Raw genomic sequence first — 15,723 nt, forward strand, 5'->3', positions numbered from 1 at the left:
TAGACCGTCGTTTTTCTCGTTTCCGCTGTTGACATCGATATTTCAATATCTCTAGGAAAACCCCGTCGCAAACAATCTCTCAGCTCGTTCACAAATACTCCGATAGACTCTCGTGATTTTTCTCTGTCTCTTACGTTTTCCATCTGTTATCAACACCTTTGAGATCGAGACGAACATTTTCTATCGAAATTTCCATCGTCGCGATGCGTCGCACGTTTACGCGCGACGTTCCTTTTTATAAAACACGAGAATGGGTCGCTTATTCGTGAAAAATACAGCGTGCCGTACCGCCACTTAAAATATTCCAACGATACGTCCAGCGTCGATATTTTATTAATTCCGCGAGAATCATTTCTATTGGCACGAGACGGTCGAAGGAGCATAGCTGAAGTGTTGAGGTTTGGGATTCGGGTCGAGTTTTCGTAGCCTGTATGGAAACTATGACGCCGGAAATCACCGGTAGGCTTTAAAACGAGGACGAGCATGCAAATTGCACCTCGTGGATTACAGGTATATACGGTATATAGGGGTATATACACGATGAAGAGACTCGTTCCGTGCCAGTTTTGCCGCGGGGCTTTGGAAACGCGGCGTAAAAGTCCTGTCGGGGGATCGAAGTGGTGTATAAGGTTTCCCTCAAAACTCACGGTACGTGAATATCAAACGACCCTGACGAGAGATCCGGAAAGAGCCAAGCTCGCGGACCCTTCCAAGCCAGATTTTCAAAGTGTTAAGAGAGCCACAGTGCCATTCACCGACCCATCCTGCTTCTAGCTTTCGTTGTCATCGTCGGTCCTCCAGGTTCATCTTGCTCTCATTCTGTCGCGTCTCCGTTCTAATTTTATTTTTCTATCGATCTTCCTTTTCTCCACAGTGTAACTTAATTTACGTTTCATCGGATGTCTGGAGATTATTCACCTTCTTAAAGGCGTTCAGAACTAGTGCATTCCAATGTGCATATACACTGCCAGCGCAGAAACTCGATTATCCGGAATAATCATGGCACGCGCTGTTCGGATAATCGGATTCGTTGATGTTCCTATCAAATTATTTTATAAATATCGATATTGAAGAGGAACAAAGTTTTCGAATAAAATGTCGTCGTATTACGCCGAACAATCGCACGCGATATGTTGAAATTTCATCGGATATCGATCGCGAATAGAACCACGGGTCTCGTCGAGATACAGAGCTTGCGTAGTACTTGAATTGCAGCGGGAGTTGCAAATTGATAGCCCCGGAAAACACAAGCTAATTAATGCCTTCGAAAGAAATTACCTCCGGTGTAATTCGGCCGGTGTACTAGCTGTTAGTCTCGGGATAGGAGAGAAGCCACGAAGAATCGAAGTGGTTGGCCACGGATAATGGGAAGAATGGAAGATTGAAAGCCTCCATTTCCCTTTATCTTTTTTCCAGCCGTTCCGGCCTTTTTCCTCGGCAGCTCGTCATTTACGCCACGCCACGAATCAACTATCTCTCCCTGTAATTAAATATTTGTCGTTCGCGTAGCCGATGGGCATTTACGTTTTCGACGTAAGGGTAATTTTACGTAGCTTCTGGCGGATTTACTTGGGCAGGTTCGCGCGGTCACGAACTTATCGGATAAAACCAGGGATATCTAATAGTTCTTCTTTCATCGAGTGGAGTTCTCGCGTAGAAAAAGCGGAGATCACGTACGTTAGTTAAGACTTCGACAGGTTGTCGGATCTCAAGGGGATGACGTCGGTTAAGAAGCAATTCTCGCCGGATGAATTTATGGCTGGTCCGGATTAACACGGTCGGCTGCAATAAAAGTCACGAGGTTTGGTCATCCTTCCTTCTTTCCTCGCTCACCTTATCTTTACGTTCTCGTCGTCCCTTCCCTTTAATCTTCTTTTTCATTTTTGTCTAAGAAGACTCCGTCATCCGGTATCCTTGTCTCGCCTCTCCCCGCCCCCCCCCCCCCCCTCTCTGCCTCTCTCTCGCAGAAGTTTCTGCGTTCAAAATGCTTCTCTTCTTTATTTCTCGGTCTCTTTGTCCTCCCCCGATCCACGCCGATTTAGAAGAGAGAAAATGAAGAAAGAAAGGAACGAGAGTGAAAAATACAACCCTCAGCCCCTTTTCGTTACGAATGGACGGCTCCATCGGCATTAAACCACCGGAATGTTCCTGTTTTCGAGACACTCTGCCTTCGTTCGGAGAATCTCTTTCCTTTCGTTCGCCTCTCTCCCCTAGTATCTCTCTTCGGCACTTTTTCCTTGACGCATCGGATAAAAAAGGCTCGTGGCGTAATACAATACGTACTTACGTGCAGATTGGTTTCGTACAGCCGCGAAGGCGAAGCATTTATGCCGCGACAAAAGACAAAGCACAAAACAAGAGGGACGATTAACGAAATGCAAGAGGGATGGAACGAATGTATCGTAATTTACGATCGCGTTATATGAGAACAGTTTCGCATCGGAGCGATTTGAAAAACGTTGAAGTCGATGTGGTAACGATTGTGAGAATTTTCCTGTCAATGTATTGGTCGAATAAGAAATGTCTAACTTTAACTGTAACGTCGTTTCGATGGATAACGCGAATCTGAACTTCTCGTGAAAGAGTTCGTTTATCTCGTCATTGATAATGGCAATTTTAACATTTTAACTAACTTTAGATCGATCTTGTTAATTATGAACGTTTTGCCATTTATATTCTTCATCCAAATCGTACCGAGAATTATGTCATTCGCCTGCAATATCATCTATACAAAATTGAATGTCTATTTATGGCCTTTCTCTGGCTCCTTTTGTTTGGAATAGATTCGAAAGCTTGTCAAAATTCTCTTTTCAATGCAGCGAACATGCACGAAATTCGAGTCATTTTCTTCTGTGCATCTAAAAGTTATTCTGTGGTTAAATATAAAATATTATCATAATACCAATAATTCGTTCATCGCGAGTATTATCTGTGAAAACGAAGAACATGCCAGACTCGAGAAAATTGTATCAAGCACGATAATCTTGAAACGGTTTTAGATACATTGTATTTCGATAGCGAGAGTGTGCTAGTTTCAATAATACGTCCCGACCAACGTCTAAACGACGTTTTGTTCGATACAATAGCCAAATAGAGTCGTCGATAACCGATTTCCGCATCTCAGATTCGATTAAAACGTATCTCGCGAAAATTTTGTTTCGTCTTCTATCGACAACAGCTGTATTTATAACTCGATGCTGCTTGAGTTACTACATGGTCTGACCGCAGTGCGTCTTATTCTACTTGACGGCGGTACGTTGTTCGCGTGGCGGTTGTCGAGTTTCCTACGGGGCGGTACGCCGTTAAAACCGCCGTTCACGTAGAAGCCGGAGGTATATGTCGAAGACATTCGAATCAGCGATTTCCGAGAAGCGAGGTTGCATTCTGGTTACCCCGTTCGACGTCTGCACAAATCTCCCCTCTGGCGTTTTATCGGGCCGAAAGCCGGAAATACCAATGCAGGCGGAAATATCCAGGCTGCATTCCTCGGTATCGGGCCGTTGCTTTGCGAGAACACGAAATGGAGTCCCGAGGAGCTCTTTCAGTCGGATATGTGATCGCGTAATGGACATGCTCCCTCGTACAAGGCACAAGGAAGACTTTTCGACTCTGCTGGTCGACCGATCGAACGGATTTAATTCGATTTTAGAAAAGTGCGGTGTCGTAGCCGGCGACGAAACGACGCTTGGGTATAAAATGCGATTCGACGACACCAGACAGTATCAACGATTCGATGTTTCGTTGATTTTCCTCGGTTCTCCTTTCCCGACGAATGAACGGAATCCATGGAAGACCTTCGTCGTCGTTCCTTCGTTACTCTCCCTTGATTTCTCTTGGCATCCCTGGATTCGTCCATTTCGTTGAACACTGACTTCAAATCGCATTTGCTACACAACAACAGGAAACATGAGACGGAGAAGAACGACAGAAAGGGGTGCGAGGAGAAAGAGGGAAGTAGGCGGGTAACCGGAACGTGTCGCTAACGTAATAACATTTCAATTCGAGGACGGAAATTGCCAGAGGGCATGGCAACACGTCCCTCGCAGTTACGGGGTGACTACCCTGCTCTCTCGTTCTTCACCCTTGCGTCCACTCTCATTTTCTTCGTCTTAACGGAATGTCCGCGAACCTGTAAGAACGTAGAGGAACGTCACGAACGTGGAACAACGTCGATCGGTTTATGATCGTCGGATAGCTTCGACTGACCGGTCGATTGATCGTTAAAAACGAATCGAGCCCTGGTGTAAGTCGATGTTCCCGATCCGTTTTTACGCGAAGGAGAGACTAACGAATCACGCGCAGGATTTTATATTCGTTTCGGTTTTACTCGCGCGAAGGATTCTTCACGTTCCGTTTTAAATCGAGGCATTAATTACGGCGCCGCCCTCGGCCGGAATAATTCCCAAAGAAGCGTGCCACGATTTTCCCGAAGTTGCGACATGCGAACCGAGAAATAGGAAAGAGCACGTTGCGATGGGGGTAAGGAAACAGAAAAAGGGAACAAAAATAAGCGAAAAACAGGTTGCTCGGTGAAAACGCGAGGCCCCAAATGAACCCAGCGCGTCGCGCAGCCCCGTAATTGCGTTCAGCGTCGGCGTCGCTTTTAATTAATGCGACATACTTTTTTTCATCGCTAAAAAGTGCCACATCCTCGTAATCCACACCTGCCCCTTGCCCCCCTCGCCCGCTGCTCGCTGCCTGCAGGGAGTACGACCGGTGGGTGATCGTTAAATGGATGAAAAAAAATATGCAAACCCTCCAGGCACTCTTCTTTTTTCTCCTCCCTCTACCTCTGCCTCTCCCTCGCATTTCTCGTTTCTCCCTATTTCTTTTCGCCACTCTTCCTTCCTCTCCTTTTCATCTTCCTGTTCTCCCTCTTCGTCTCTCGCTTTTCTCTCCATTATTTTTCTCTTTTGTCATTCGCGATTTCCCTGTGCCACCATTCCTCGGAGTCCTTGCGGCGGAAATAAATCCAACCGAATCGACCACCTTCCTTTTTTCCTTTGAGTTTTCGTCTCTATAACATTTTTCTCTCCGATTCGCGTGCCTTTTATCCCCTCGGCTCCTTTTTTCGTCTTTTCCTCGCCATCGACGCGCCGCACGACCCCATCGTCGCTGCACTTTCTCTCGAGAGTATTAATCCGCGTAACCTACATGTGAACAGGGGGAGGGGGTTGCGCGCGAACGATGAAAAGGACGACGATAAAAACTTCTGTATAGGTGTATGCAAGACTCACCCACGCCAACGACGACGTACCGCGCGTGTCGTAAAAATATGATGGTCGCCACGCTGTGATTTCTTCGTCTCTTTTTTTCTTTCACATCCTTCGCTTGGAGGAAAATCCGAGACAAGCTGCCCTCCGACGCGCCAGCCTGATCGTTTAATACCGGAATAAGTCTATGGAGAGGCGATTCCTTCGAGCTCGAAATAAAAAGGGAAATATCGTTCCTTTTATATCTTGAATTAACGTGGTTGACGTTTACGCTTTCCTCGTCGCTTCTACTTATACTTCCCTCCAGTATTTGTTCTAGCCACTCGAGTCGACAAACGTCTCGAATTTCAAACAACGTATACACGTCCCCAAGTTTCGCACTCGTTCGTCAACCGATACAATTCGTTCCTTGGTCGTCCTACGAACGGTGTTTCCTGTTATAACACCAGTGACAGGTGCGCCAACCAAGTTTTTCGCAGTCCTGTCACTTGCACAAGAGCGTCTATTCAACGCCAACGGGATACCGTTCCTAGAGATGATTTGTGTAGGTCATCGAGCAGCTGTTTTGGTAGATACCAGACAAACAACGCGGCAGACGAAGCGAGATGCGTGCGGCAAACTCTGATGTACTCGCAGTTTACACGTCGAACGCTTTCACGCCTGTTACCGTTGACACGAGTTCAGCCGTTACTGGTGTTTGATCTCGCGGAATAATTCATCTGTTTTCAGCCAGTTTCCCACCAACTTTACCATTTTTTTTTTTTTTTCACATTTTCGTTTCTCAGAGTTTGTCGATAAAAAGCCAGAATCACGAAGATCGATGATTTTCTAGCAAATCAAACTAACGGCGTAGCATAAATTCCTGTTATTTTCATTTTAAATCCTCCAAAAGGAGAAAGTTTCGGTGCACGAGTTACAGTTCACTTTTGTCGGCAAACGTCGAGTTTAGCGTCGACGAAGTACGATTACGCTTTTTATCGCGGTACCGTTGACTATACCAGGGGGATCGTAAATTTGTAACTTGCGCCGGTCGGGCGTATGCAATACCCGTTGAAAAATCGCAGATATTCACGTGGAATTCGTATCACGTGGCGGTAACGACATCGATATAAACCAAGGTAAAGAAAAGAGGAGAAAAAAAGATTAGAGTGGCGTGCAAAGAGTGGAAACTATGGCCCGTGAAAAGGCATTACGTATCGGTGATCCTTAATGCGACGAAACAGAAGGTATATCGATCGTCGAACACACGTGTTCGCGGAACTCGAGCTGATTCGAGAAACAGATCTCGTGGATACGTTCGTACGTGGAAAAGTCGAGATAACGTTGCTCGCGAGAATTGAGTGAAAAACGAAGGGTGTCCTCGAAAGAAAGAGATTAATCGGTAATCGCAAACCTGTCGCAAACCTTAGAAATACGACGTGTAGTATCGAAAATACTTTTGCGTCCATCTCTGAACGCGAAGTTGAGCGATGATTATATGTATCGATAAAGCTGCTCAGAACATTGACTTTAACGGTATATTATATTTCAAAATAATTGAAATCCATAGAGTGTGCTATATTCTATATAATTACCGACTAATTACGTAATCCATATGTCTCTGTTCCTCTGCCTTTTTAATCCTGACATTTTATCCCTTCCTCGTTTATATTACAATATTATAGAGAGTAGATTCGACCAGATGAAAAACCAATACGTTTCCATCGGTGGAACGTATGCTGAAAGAGCGGCGTGAACAGCGATGGTAAAATGGATTTGAAATTAAATTGCGGCGCACGATTATTAAGTGCTGGAACGCGCTTTTAATTACGCGTCTTTCCGAGTTGCACGCTTTTAGCATATCCGAGAGTCAAAAGACTCGGGCTAGCTCTGGGCTGCATGCTACTGCCCCGGTTGCTAGGTTCTTTCTCTTTTTTTTCTCATTGAAGGAAGTTAGCCACTGACCGAATGTAGTCGTAAACGAAACCTGGAAGACGGGAAGAAGGAAGGGGAACGAAGAAAATTATTTCGTTTTGCGTTAACGTTTTTACGTTTCGCGAGATTTACACTCCGATTCCCCGTAAACCGATGATTACGCGGAATTTAATTTGGTTTATGGATTCGACGAATTAATTTCATTAATGAGAAAATTACGAAGCGCATAGCGCATCCAGGTCGGTTAATAACTAATAATTACGTACTGCTTATAAACGTCAAATTGATCGCCGCGTCGAACACGCGTACTGTGTGCCAGGTAGCAACAACGCGTTTGCAAAATGCAACACGTTTTGAGAATCGAAGACTCGACTGTCCTCCGAGTTTTGGCGACCCAACGCCCTCGTTATATTCCCAAAACGTTTCTATCTCGACTCATAAATCGAAGTATATGCAGCGAATGTCAATATATTGTCAGATTATACAGTTTTTCCGATGCTATCACGCCCATTGCCCCTAAAATAATCCCGATGATCTCTATTCACGCGATATCCCTTGTTAATAGAGTCATCGATCGTTGGATGACATATTCCAAGAGGGAGAACCGATAGAGAGAAGGAGAGGGTAGACGCGGAGATAACCGATCGCAGCTTTCCTTTTTCCATCCCTTTGGTCCGACGATACCTTCCGAAAGGATTACTCGCTCCCGAATCGCTTCGGAATTCAAACTGGTACGATACAAGCCGATCAAACGGCGAACTGAATTTCATAATCGATAATTTTCATGGCGAATAAGCAAACAATTTTCCCAACAAAAAACGGCCGATCTGTCGACTGTTTCGTGGTCCTGGTACCTCGTTTATTCATGAACTGTTTACGGCATGGATTAACTCGCATTATTTTCCACCGGGCGAGATGAGTTACGGTGCACGTTTCTCGGGGAAAAGTCGACGGAGAAACGCAAATAAAAGGGGCGGGAATGGAAAATTTTTACGACGTACAAGATTTACGGGGAAGTTTTTTGGACGCGTAAAAGTTTCCCAGTAAATCCACATCTGGCAGCAGTACCGATCGCAGTGACGGCTGAATCGTGAGCCGCGCCGCCGGTAAGGCGATTTTTCCGTGGAAATTTTTCGGAAGAAAACATCTACAGCGTTGATTTACCACCGGCTTTCGCGCCTCTTCCACTTTCTTTCTCTCTGCAGCCTTCCTCTTTTCTTGCTTTCTCTTTCTTTCCATCCAATGCCCCCTTCCGCCGTTCTTTCTGCACCGTGGAATTTCATTTCAGCTAGAACGACGGCGACCTCGTAGCGTTACGTTGGAAAAACCTTGTTCGAGCGTGGAATACAAACAGGCAAGTTTTCGGCGCTAACCTATTTCCCGGTTCCAGGAAAAATGGTGCTTGGCATGCGTTGCATCGTATCGCAATTTATAGGGGCGCCGCCACTGTGTCACGTCCCGTGATCTCTTTTAACGAGTTGAATCGAACGGTTTAGCCGGCTGATATAGACGTTACGTAGAATGTCGCCAAACGTACGCTCAAAGTCGCCCACTGGCTACTTGTGATTCTACCAACGATCCGTACCTTTCCTTCCTTCCCTCTTTTTATTTTTATAAATTGTTTCTTCCGTAGGGGGGCATAATGGCTTTTAAACGCTCCAATATCGAAGGTATGTAGAAGAAGAGAGCATTAGAGAAACATCAAAGCGTGAAAGGCTCTTTTGTTCGTGAACGTGGTCTGCCGGTACTTTAATCCTTCCCCGAGGATCCCAAGGATCGACAGTCCTGCCATTGCGTCACACATCGTTCCAAGATCGAACAGACCGCATGACCACCTATCCCTTCCACGAACGTTCCCCGAAGTCCGCAAATACACCTTTATGCTCGTTGTTCGTTCTCAAACTGTGAGAACCCCTGCGGATGACGTCACCCGGCACATGATTGGCCGACCTAACGGTCACGTGACCACTCGCTTGGCCAGTGTCTGGGGGGTTGTAGAGTGACTAAGGGAGAGGGTGGAAGCGCGAGCGAGACCGACGAAGGATGAGAAAGAGAAAGAGCGGGGAAGGGAGTTCGGAGAGCAGGTAGGAAAAAAAAGGAAGGGAAGAAGAGTGACGAGGATGGTTCTCGCGAACGTGCATCGGAAAAGGAGGGATTGAACCGCGGGGAGAAAAGAAGAGGGCAAAAGAGGAAGAAGAAAAGGAACGAAGTTGGAAAGAAAAAGAGGGGGATGAGAAAGGACGTGGAGGGATGATGTTCCGCGCAAGAAAAAGAGCGAGAGAAAGATATAGATGTATAGATAGCGGTTGGTGGCGCGTTGGTGGGGAGAAGCGTAGGGATGCAAGAGGGTAAAAGAGAATTGTTGGAAGGGGTTAGAATTGGAGGGGGTAGCCGTGAGTCTCGCCAGTCACTGCGACGACCGCGACGCCCCAACGTCTCGGGGTGCCATTTGTCCGCTGCTGACCTTAAAAATCGTCGTAATTTTCGTCGACACCTACTTTACCGATTTCGAATCGATACGGAACCAAGTAAATCCACGTACGATTTCACGGCGTTGCGAACGATTTTACGGGCGCGAATGAAACCGATCGAATGGAATCGAAGTAACCGCGCAAATTTGCGTATCAGTGCCGCGAGAGAACTCGAAACCGCGTTTGTTTCTCTTTCCGTACCGCGTTATCGCGTCCCCATCGGTTCCACGATACACGCGAAAATGTGTTAGAAACTTTTCACGTCTGTTTTATCTTTTTATTTTGCTACGTGCCTCTAAATATCTAAATATCCGAATATTCCCCGTTCGTTCGCGGAGAACCCTTTACTTCGCGAGAAAAATGAGCTAACCTCGTGAGAGGGTGGAAAGCACCGAGTCCTTCGTGCACGAGTTTCGCTTCGGGAACCAGTGGAGCTATCGAGGACATTTTTATAGTTGCGTAAAACACGACCACGATGGTCATCCACGGAGTGAATCGTAAGTTATGTGTCCCTTATCATCCTCCTTTCGAGCGTATTCCCTGAATTTTTACAACCACCTAATCGACGTTGTCGCATGTACATATTCAAACATCTTCGAAACGATTTACCGTGCAACGATCAGGTGATCGAAAAGTCGTCGAATATGCTTCTAGTTCCTTCCTTCCCTCCGTCTGTTGTCCAAACGTATATACATGTACGATTAGCAACAAATAGAAACCCGATTAGCTAATGCTCGTTTAAGAAGACAATTCATCCCTCGATGTGTTTGTGTTTCGTTTAAATGTACTCCAGCATCGAACGCATTTCCTGATAAGCATCCTGATAAAGCGAACCCGTGTATATAACGGTTCTTAACAAATTGCATCCTAGCACGCTATTATTTTCCTAGATTCATCGTCCCTAAAAATAATTACGTTCAATCACTGCCATGCCATCGATCTAGTCGGTTTCGTTTCTACGTAGTCACGCGTTGCTCTTCCTCGAGAGTCGTTTCGTCGAAAGCTTTCCCAAGTGTCAATCACCGAGGTCTTTGGCACTTTGGTTATTTCGTGTCGACCCTGACCAATCGCACACACAGTGGCGGTAACGGTATACGAAAAACGGAAACGTTTGGTCGCGTGACCGAGGAAGCGGTCTCAGGGCACGCCTCATTACTCATTGTAACCGTTCGATCACGCGAGATCGGAGCAGACGTGACGGAACCGACGACCCGGTCAGATACGCTCTGACGAATGGCGAAGACGCTGAAATCACGACCTGTTTGATCCGTATCGCGACCGCTATACTCTTACCAGTTTACACAGCCCCACCGGAAACCTCGTTAAAGATGCATAGGCACGAAGATGACCTCTCGACGCGTCCACGCGAACATCTTTGTACCGAGCGAGGAAAATATACACGCGTTAGAGCACGTTGATGGCGACGATCGTGGAAATTCCTCCTTTTGTTCCCGGCTCGATAGGTTTCAAAGGCAGTCAGCGTTAAAAATACTCGAGAGGCTTCCTCCGATCGATTAACGACTGACTTTTACTAAGAATTTACGAGCCGTTGTTGAACCTGTCCGACACGCGATCCTACCACTCGTTCGATTCTTTTTCATGGCTATCGATCTCGCGTTGCACCGACGCCGTTCCACACGACGTGGTCACATACGAGAACGTTGGAAGGGATCGGAAAAACAGTCGCGTATCAAGGATATGTAAATTTTATTACGAAGCTTTTCGTTGGCAACAGGGAGAAGAAAGACGATGGCGAGCGTTAAACGTGATGGGCCACAATTATCGACGGAGTTGGCTCGCCAGGACATCTGGGAAAACGAATTTCCTCGACGAATTTCCGACAGCTCGTAAAACTCGCGCACGCCATGCCACGATACTACATTAGCTAATTGTTACATCGGTATCAAGATCGATCTTCTTGGTTCATTTTTGTCACTAGCTTTCGTGGATTTTGAGTCTCTTTTTTTATACGTATCGTACAGCTTTTGCCGCGAGTGTAATTTTTTGTCGGAATAATTCGAGATAACGAACATCTCTATATCGTCGTTAACTGGTTACAGCTTTGTACGATCGCCAGATTGTCAGAGGTTCCAGTTATCATTCGTTTTGGAAACCAATAACGGGGCGCGTATCGTTATTGAAACAGGAGAAACTCGTCGGTAATCGAGCGAAAATACGATCGCGTTCCTTTCGCAGTTTTTCGACGAGCAACGAAAAAATTGATTCGTCTGGAAAATTGCATTTCGATGTTGTATATGGATCGCTGGACTCACGCCTATTGGCTAATTATCGTCGACGTATCCAATTCGTTTATCATTTCCGTTCGCCGTGCAATTCTCAGCGAGCTGTTCTCTGACCGGAAATTAGCGTAAGTAAATTTGCCTTCGTAGTAGATATCGACTAACCGACGCTTCTATATCGGAGGCCAGGTACTCAGAAAGCTATTTCCACCGCGGAAAATATCGTGGACGCAATTAGGTGGGTAATAACGCGTCTCGTGTTCGTGGAAGAGTCGTAAAAAAAAAGGCGGGGAACGGAGATAGAAACAGAAACACAAAGACGAAGAAACAAAGATGAAACACGGTGTTTCGAGTAATAAGGAAGAAGTTTTATTCTGGCACGAGAAAAACTTCGTTCGCTCTTACATGCATAACAAATTTCAAGTTTTATCTGAAACACAGCCGTGTAACGTGATTCGTGGATTATCTCGGTTCCCAAGTAACAGTATGGGTTACGAAATAATGCATTATATAGTATAAAGAGTTTCGCAATCTACATATTGCAAACAGGGTCACCCATCTTGGCCGTACGGAACGATCGGTATCGAAACATCGTTATAAATCTTAGGACGTTTTCGTTGCTGAGTACGCTAAACGACAAGAAGTTGAATGGTTTTAAAAGAACGATCGTTTAAAGTTGGACGAGATGGTAGTATTCTCGTAGTAAATTCCATCTAACCGTCGAGTCACGAATTTTCAATGGTTCTCCCTTTGTTAAAAAGCTCCAGCGAACGAACGATATCGAACCAGCCACCGTCTCGCGAAGCTATCCTCGGTAGCTCCTTATAAAACACAATTACGAGTCTTAACCAAGTTTCAACGCACTTAATTACTCGAAAGTTAGAGCCAGTACCCTGTTTCAGCCTGTCTTATCCTCTTCCATTCTCTGCATCAGCCATGACATCGTCGTACCAACGATAGTTAGGGCTTTTCAGTCGCGGCACAGGGCTATAATAATGAGGACGAAAGGTGGCTGACATACTCCACCATCAACTACGCCTATCGCCTTAGACAGCGTTCGCTTCGCAGCTACTTTGATGCCGCGCTCTACCGCCGAAAGGTCTAGATATTAATAGTATCTGCGAGAGTTTGGACATCTGGAAAATATATCGTTGAGGAAATTTACGACAACGACGAGTACCGAGTAATTAGCCTCCAGTTACGTGGAAGAACTATGAAAACCTTTTTGTTAGAAGATTTCATGTTTATCCGCTATCTGATTCCTTCCGAGGAACATTTTGGCTTCGATGCGCATAAGCCAATTTTGTCGAACGAACGTTTATATAGCGTATGGGTTATATAAAACATTTTAAACGTCATTAGCATTGTGTCGAGTCACGACTATCACAGTTACGTTGGTCTTCGAAAACAGTTTGAATATGTACATACAAGTCGCAAGATATTTATTGCAAACATATATTCAGTAAAAGACTGATATACGGCGCGAACAGGTGTCTTAAGCATATAACAAATGTTAAAGATAGTAGTTGTAATTAGTTACAGTCACAATTACCAGTCAAGTTCGGTGACGATGTTGTTGCGGAGGAAAACTATCGATGGGTATTGCTTTGCGGTCGCTTTGAGTAAAAGGATGTTTTGTAGCAATTAAGGGCTTTGACAGTAAAATAAAAAGGCTTAGTTTTATGACAGTTCCTGAGGATTATTGCAGTCCCACTAATTATATTTACACGGCTAGTGACCGTCTTGACCGAGGGATGAATTCCGGTTTATGTAGAGAGTCACCGGACGTAACAAGCTGTGTAGAATGTTGGAATACTCTCGTGTGCCACTGTATATACAACTGTCACAGATCTGGCGATGATCGCTTTATTTTATCGTTACAAAAACACTACTACCCATACGCTGATGCTGCGAAAACGCACGAAACAAAATTGCTCATCCTCATCCAACTTTACCATTAAACTTGCTGACCCTTTCGATATGTAATGCACTGTTTTGCTTTCACGAATTTCATTGCTCGCACAAATACCGCTAATCGTATAGACTTGGAACGTGCACGCGAAGCATCTAAATCTTACAGCTAACCATCGCGTTCAAAGCCAGAAGGTTGCGGTCTTGTCGTGACGTTCAAGAACCTCGATGCTACCTCAAACAACGTCGGCCTCGAAATTTCTCCATCTCATTGCACGATATACGAAAGTGGCGGGCACGGGTTGTCGGGTCTACCCGGTCCCTGTTTCCTTCGGGTCGGGAACGTCTCGCCGGATACGACCTTCGGGGCTACGACCCTAAATTTCCACGTCTACCCATCTGTAAATTGTCCGACGTAACTGGAGGCATCGTGCCGGCGTCGCAACTGCGATGCCTTCGTTGAAATACGAGCATCGTACACTGGCGTGGATGCGCGTGCATGCATCAGACACGTTGTAACGCCTCGTAGATTTGTTCTGCGCGTCGCGTCGCACGACCGCATGCAACTCGCATTCCGCGTAATGGCAGCCGAACGGAATCCTTGGGGTGCATTCGCGATGAGCTGCAGCGATTTCGCTTGTTTGTCTTGCTCGATGAGAATCGATCGATCGCGTGTTTGCGCCCTTCGAAATATTAACAACCCTGTCATAATTGAAAGCAAAGACACGATGTATCTTATCCTTTGGTTTCACAAGGAGGTAATTTTTAAATTCAGTATATTATAATAATCTCGTATTATATTACATTTTTATTTGGCTTGGCATACATATGTATTTTTCTCACCCTTTTGAATAATTCAGGAGCATTAGTAGTCATGACATTAATTATGCCATTGATTTTGTATGTATAATACTTGGTTGATGTGTATACATATCATGTATGTTTACAATTTTCTTTTTATATCCTTGAACTTAACAAGATCGTTCTCTTTTCCAATTACTATATATATTATATTAAAGTATTAGCATAAAAATTAGAATAAAAGAATACGTTCATTACGTATTCCAATGTGATAGTCAATTATTTTGTTATTTTCTTTTCTTTCTTTCTTCGATTCTTGATTGTAATTAGGTTGACATTCGTGTTATTAGTTTCGCGTCATGTCAGGTTGAATAGAGTTGTCTAAGGGAGTCAACGATGTTTATGTCGATTCAAATATGCTGAATGGATTAATTCATATTAAATTCGACTAAAATACGGGGATTACGTGGCACAAATGCGAGCAGTCGTCATGCATGATTGAACGATTCCACGGCATATTGTGTACCCGCAGATGGATGTCAGCTCGAGGGGAGATTCCGAAGGCGTATTCACGATATTAATAGTCGTAGTCTTTCCTCTTCTGTCATTCATTTCGTGCTAATAAATGTTTGAAACTGTACTACGAAGTGAGAATCTCATTTTATTTTCTAACTTCCATAAGATTCCTATGCTTTACATATTGGCCGAGTATTTTGTTTCTTAAATTCTATTTACGATATTTTACATATATATATAAAATATCATACATCCATCTTTTATAATAACAATAATTTAATGATCTCCATTAGTAAAACGAAAAAAGAATTTATGCGTCGCGGGAATAGTGGCAAATTAGGTTTCCCCAGGTACTTCATCTTTCTTTCCACCCTCGAACTACGTATAAAATGATCGTACTCGAATCTCATAAACACGAAGCATTATTCCAAATGGGCGTTTGACGATGGCGCGAAGGGCGCAAAGACGACCGACAGGCACAAAGATGGTATTGGTATCCGACAAAACGACTCTCTCGTATCGTGATATACGCGAAAGGATGCCGCGGAACGGCTTTGCTACAACGATATTTTCCATTCGCAATATCCGTCGAGGCAAACAAAAATCTAATACATATTTGTCCGTAGTCGCGGCTGTGGTCCGCATAACTGGCTACGG

At 44.8% G+C, this 15,723-nt stretch overlaps 1 protein-coding gene across 8 annotated transcripts in view; it reads left to right on the forward strand.

Moving 5' to 3' along the window:
- LOC100742927 (protein Fe65 homolog) overlaps positions 1–15,723 on the forward strand; it is a 128,622-nt gene that overhangs the window by 18,457 nt on the left and 94,442 nt on the right. Inside the window, exon 1 of one of the 8 annotated variants that reach the window (XM_033318384.1) lies at positions 9,527–10,095. The exons of the other annotated variants lie outside the window; for them this stretch is intronic. Coding sequence (XP_033174275.1) covers positions 10,074–10,095 — 22 coding nt within the window. The 5' untranslated portion in view covers positions 9,527–10,073. Of the gene's footprint in view, positions 1–9,526; positions 10,096–15,723 lie in introns of those variants that run through there. 8 annotated transcript variants of the gene reach the window in all.

The sequence above is a fragment of the Bombus impatiens genome, unplaced genomic scaffold, assembly GCF_000188095.3.
Source record: "Bombus impatiens unplaced genomic scaffold, BIMP_2.2 scf_0017, whole genome shotgun sequence".
Taxonomy (NCBI): domain Eukaryota; kingdom Metazoa; phylum Arthropoda; class Insecta; order Hymenoptera; family Apidae; genus Bombus; species Bombus impatiens.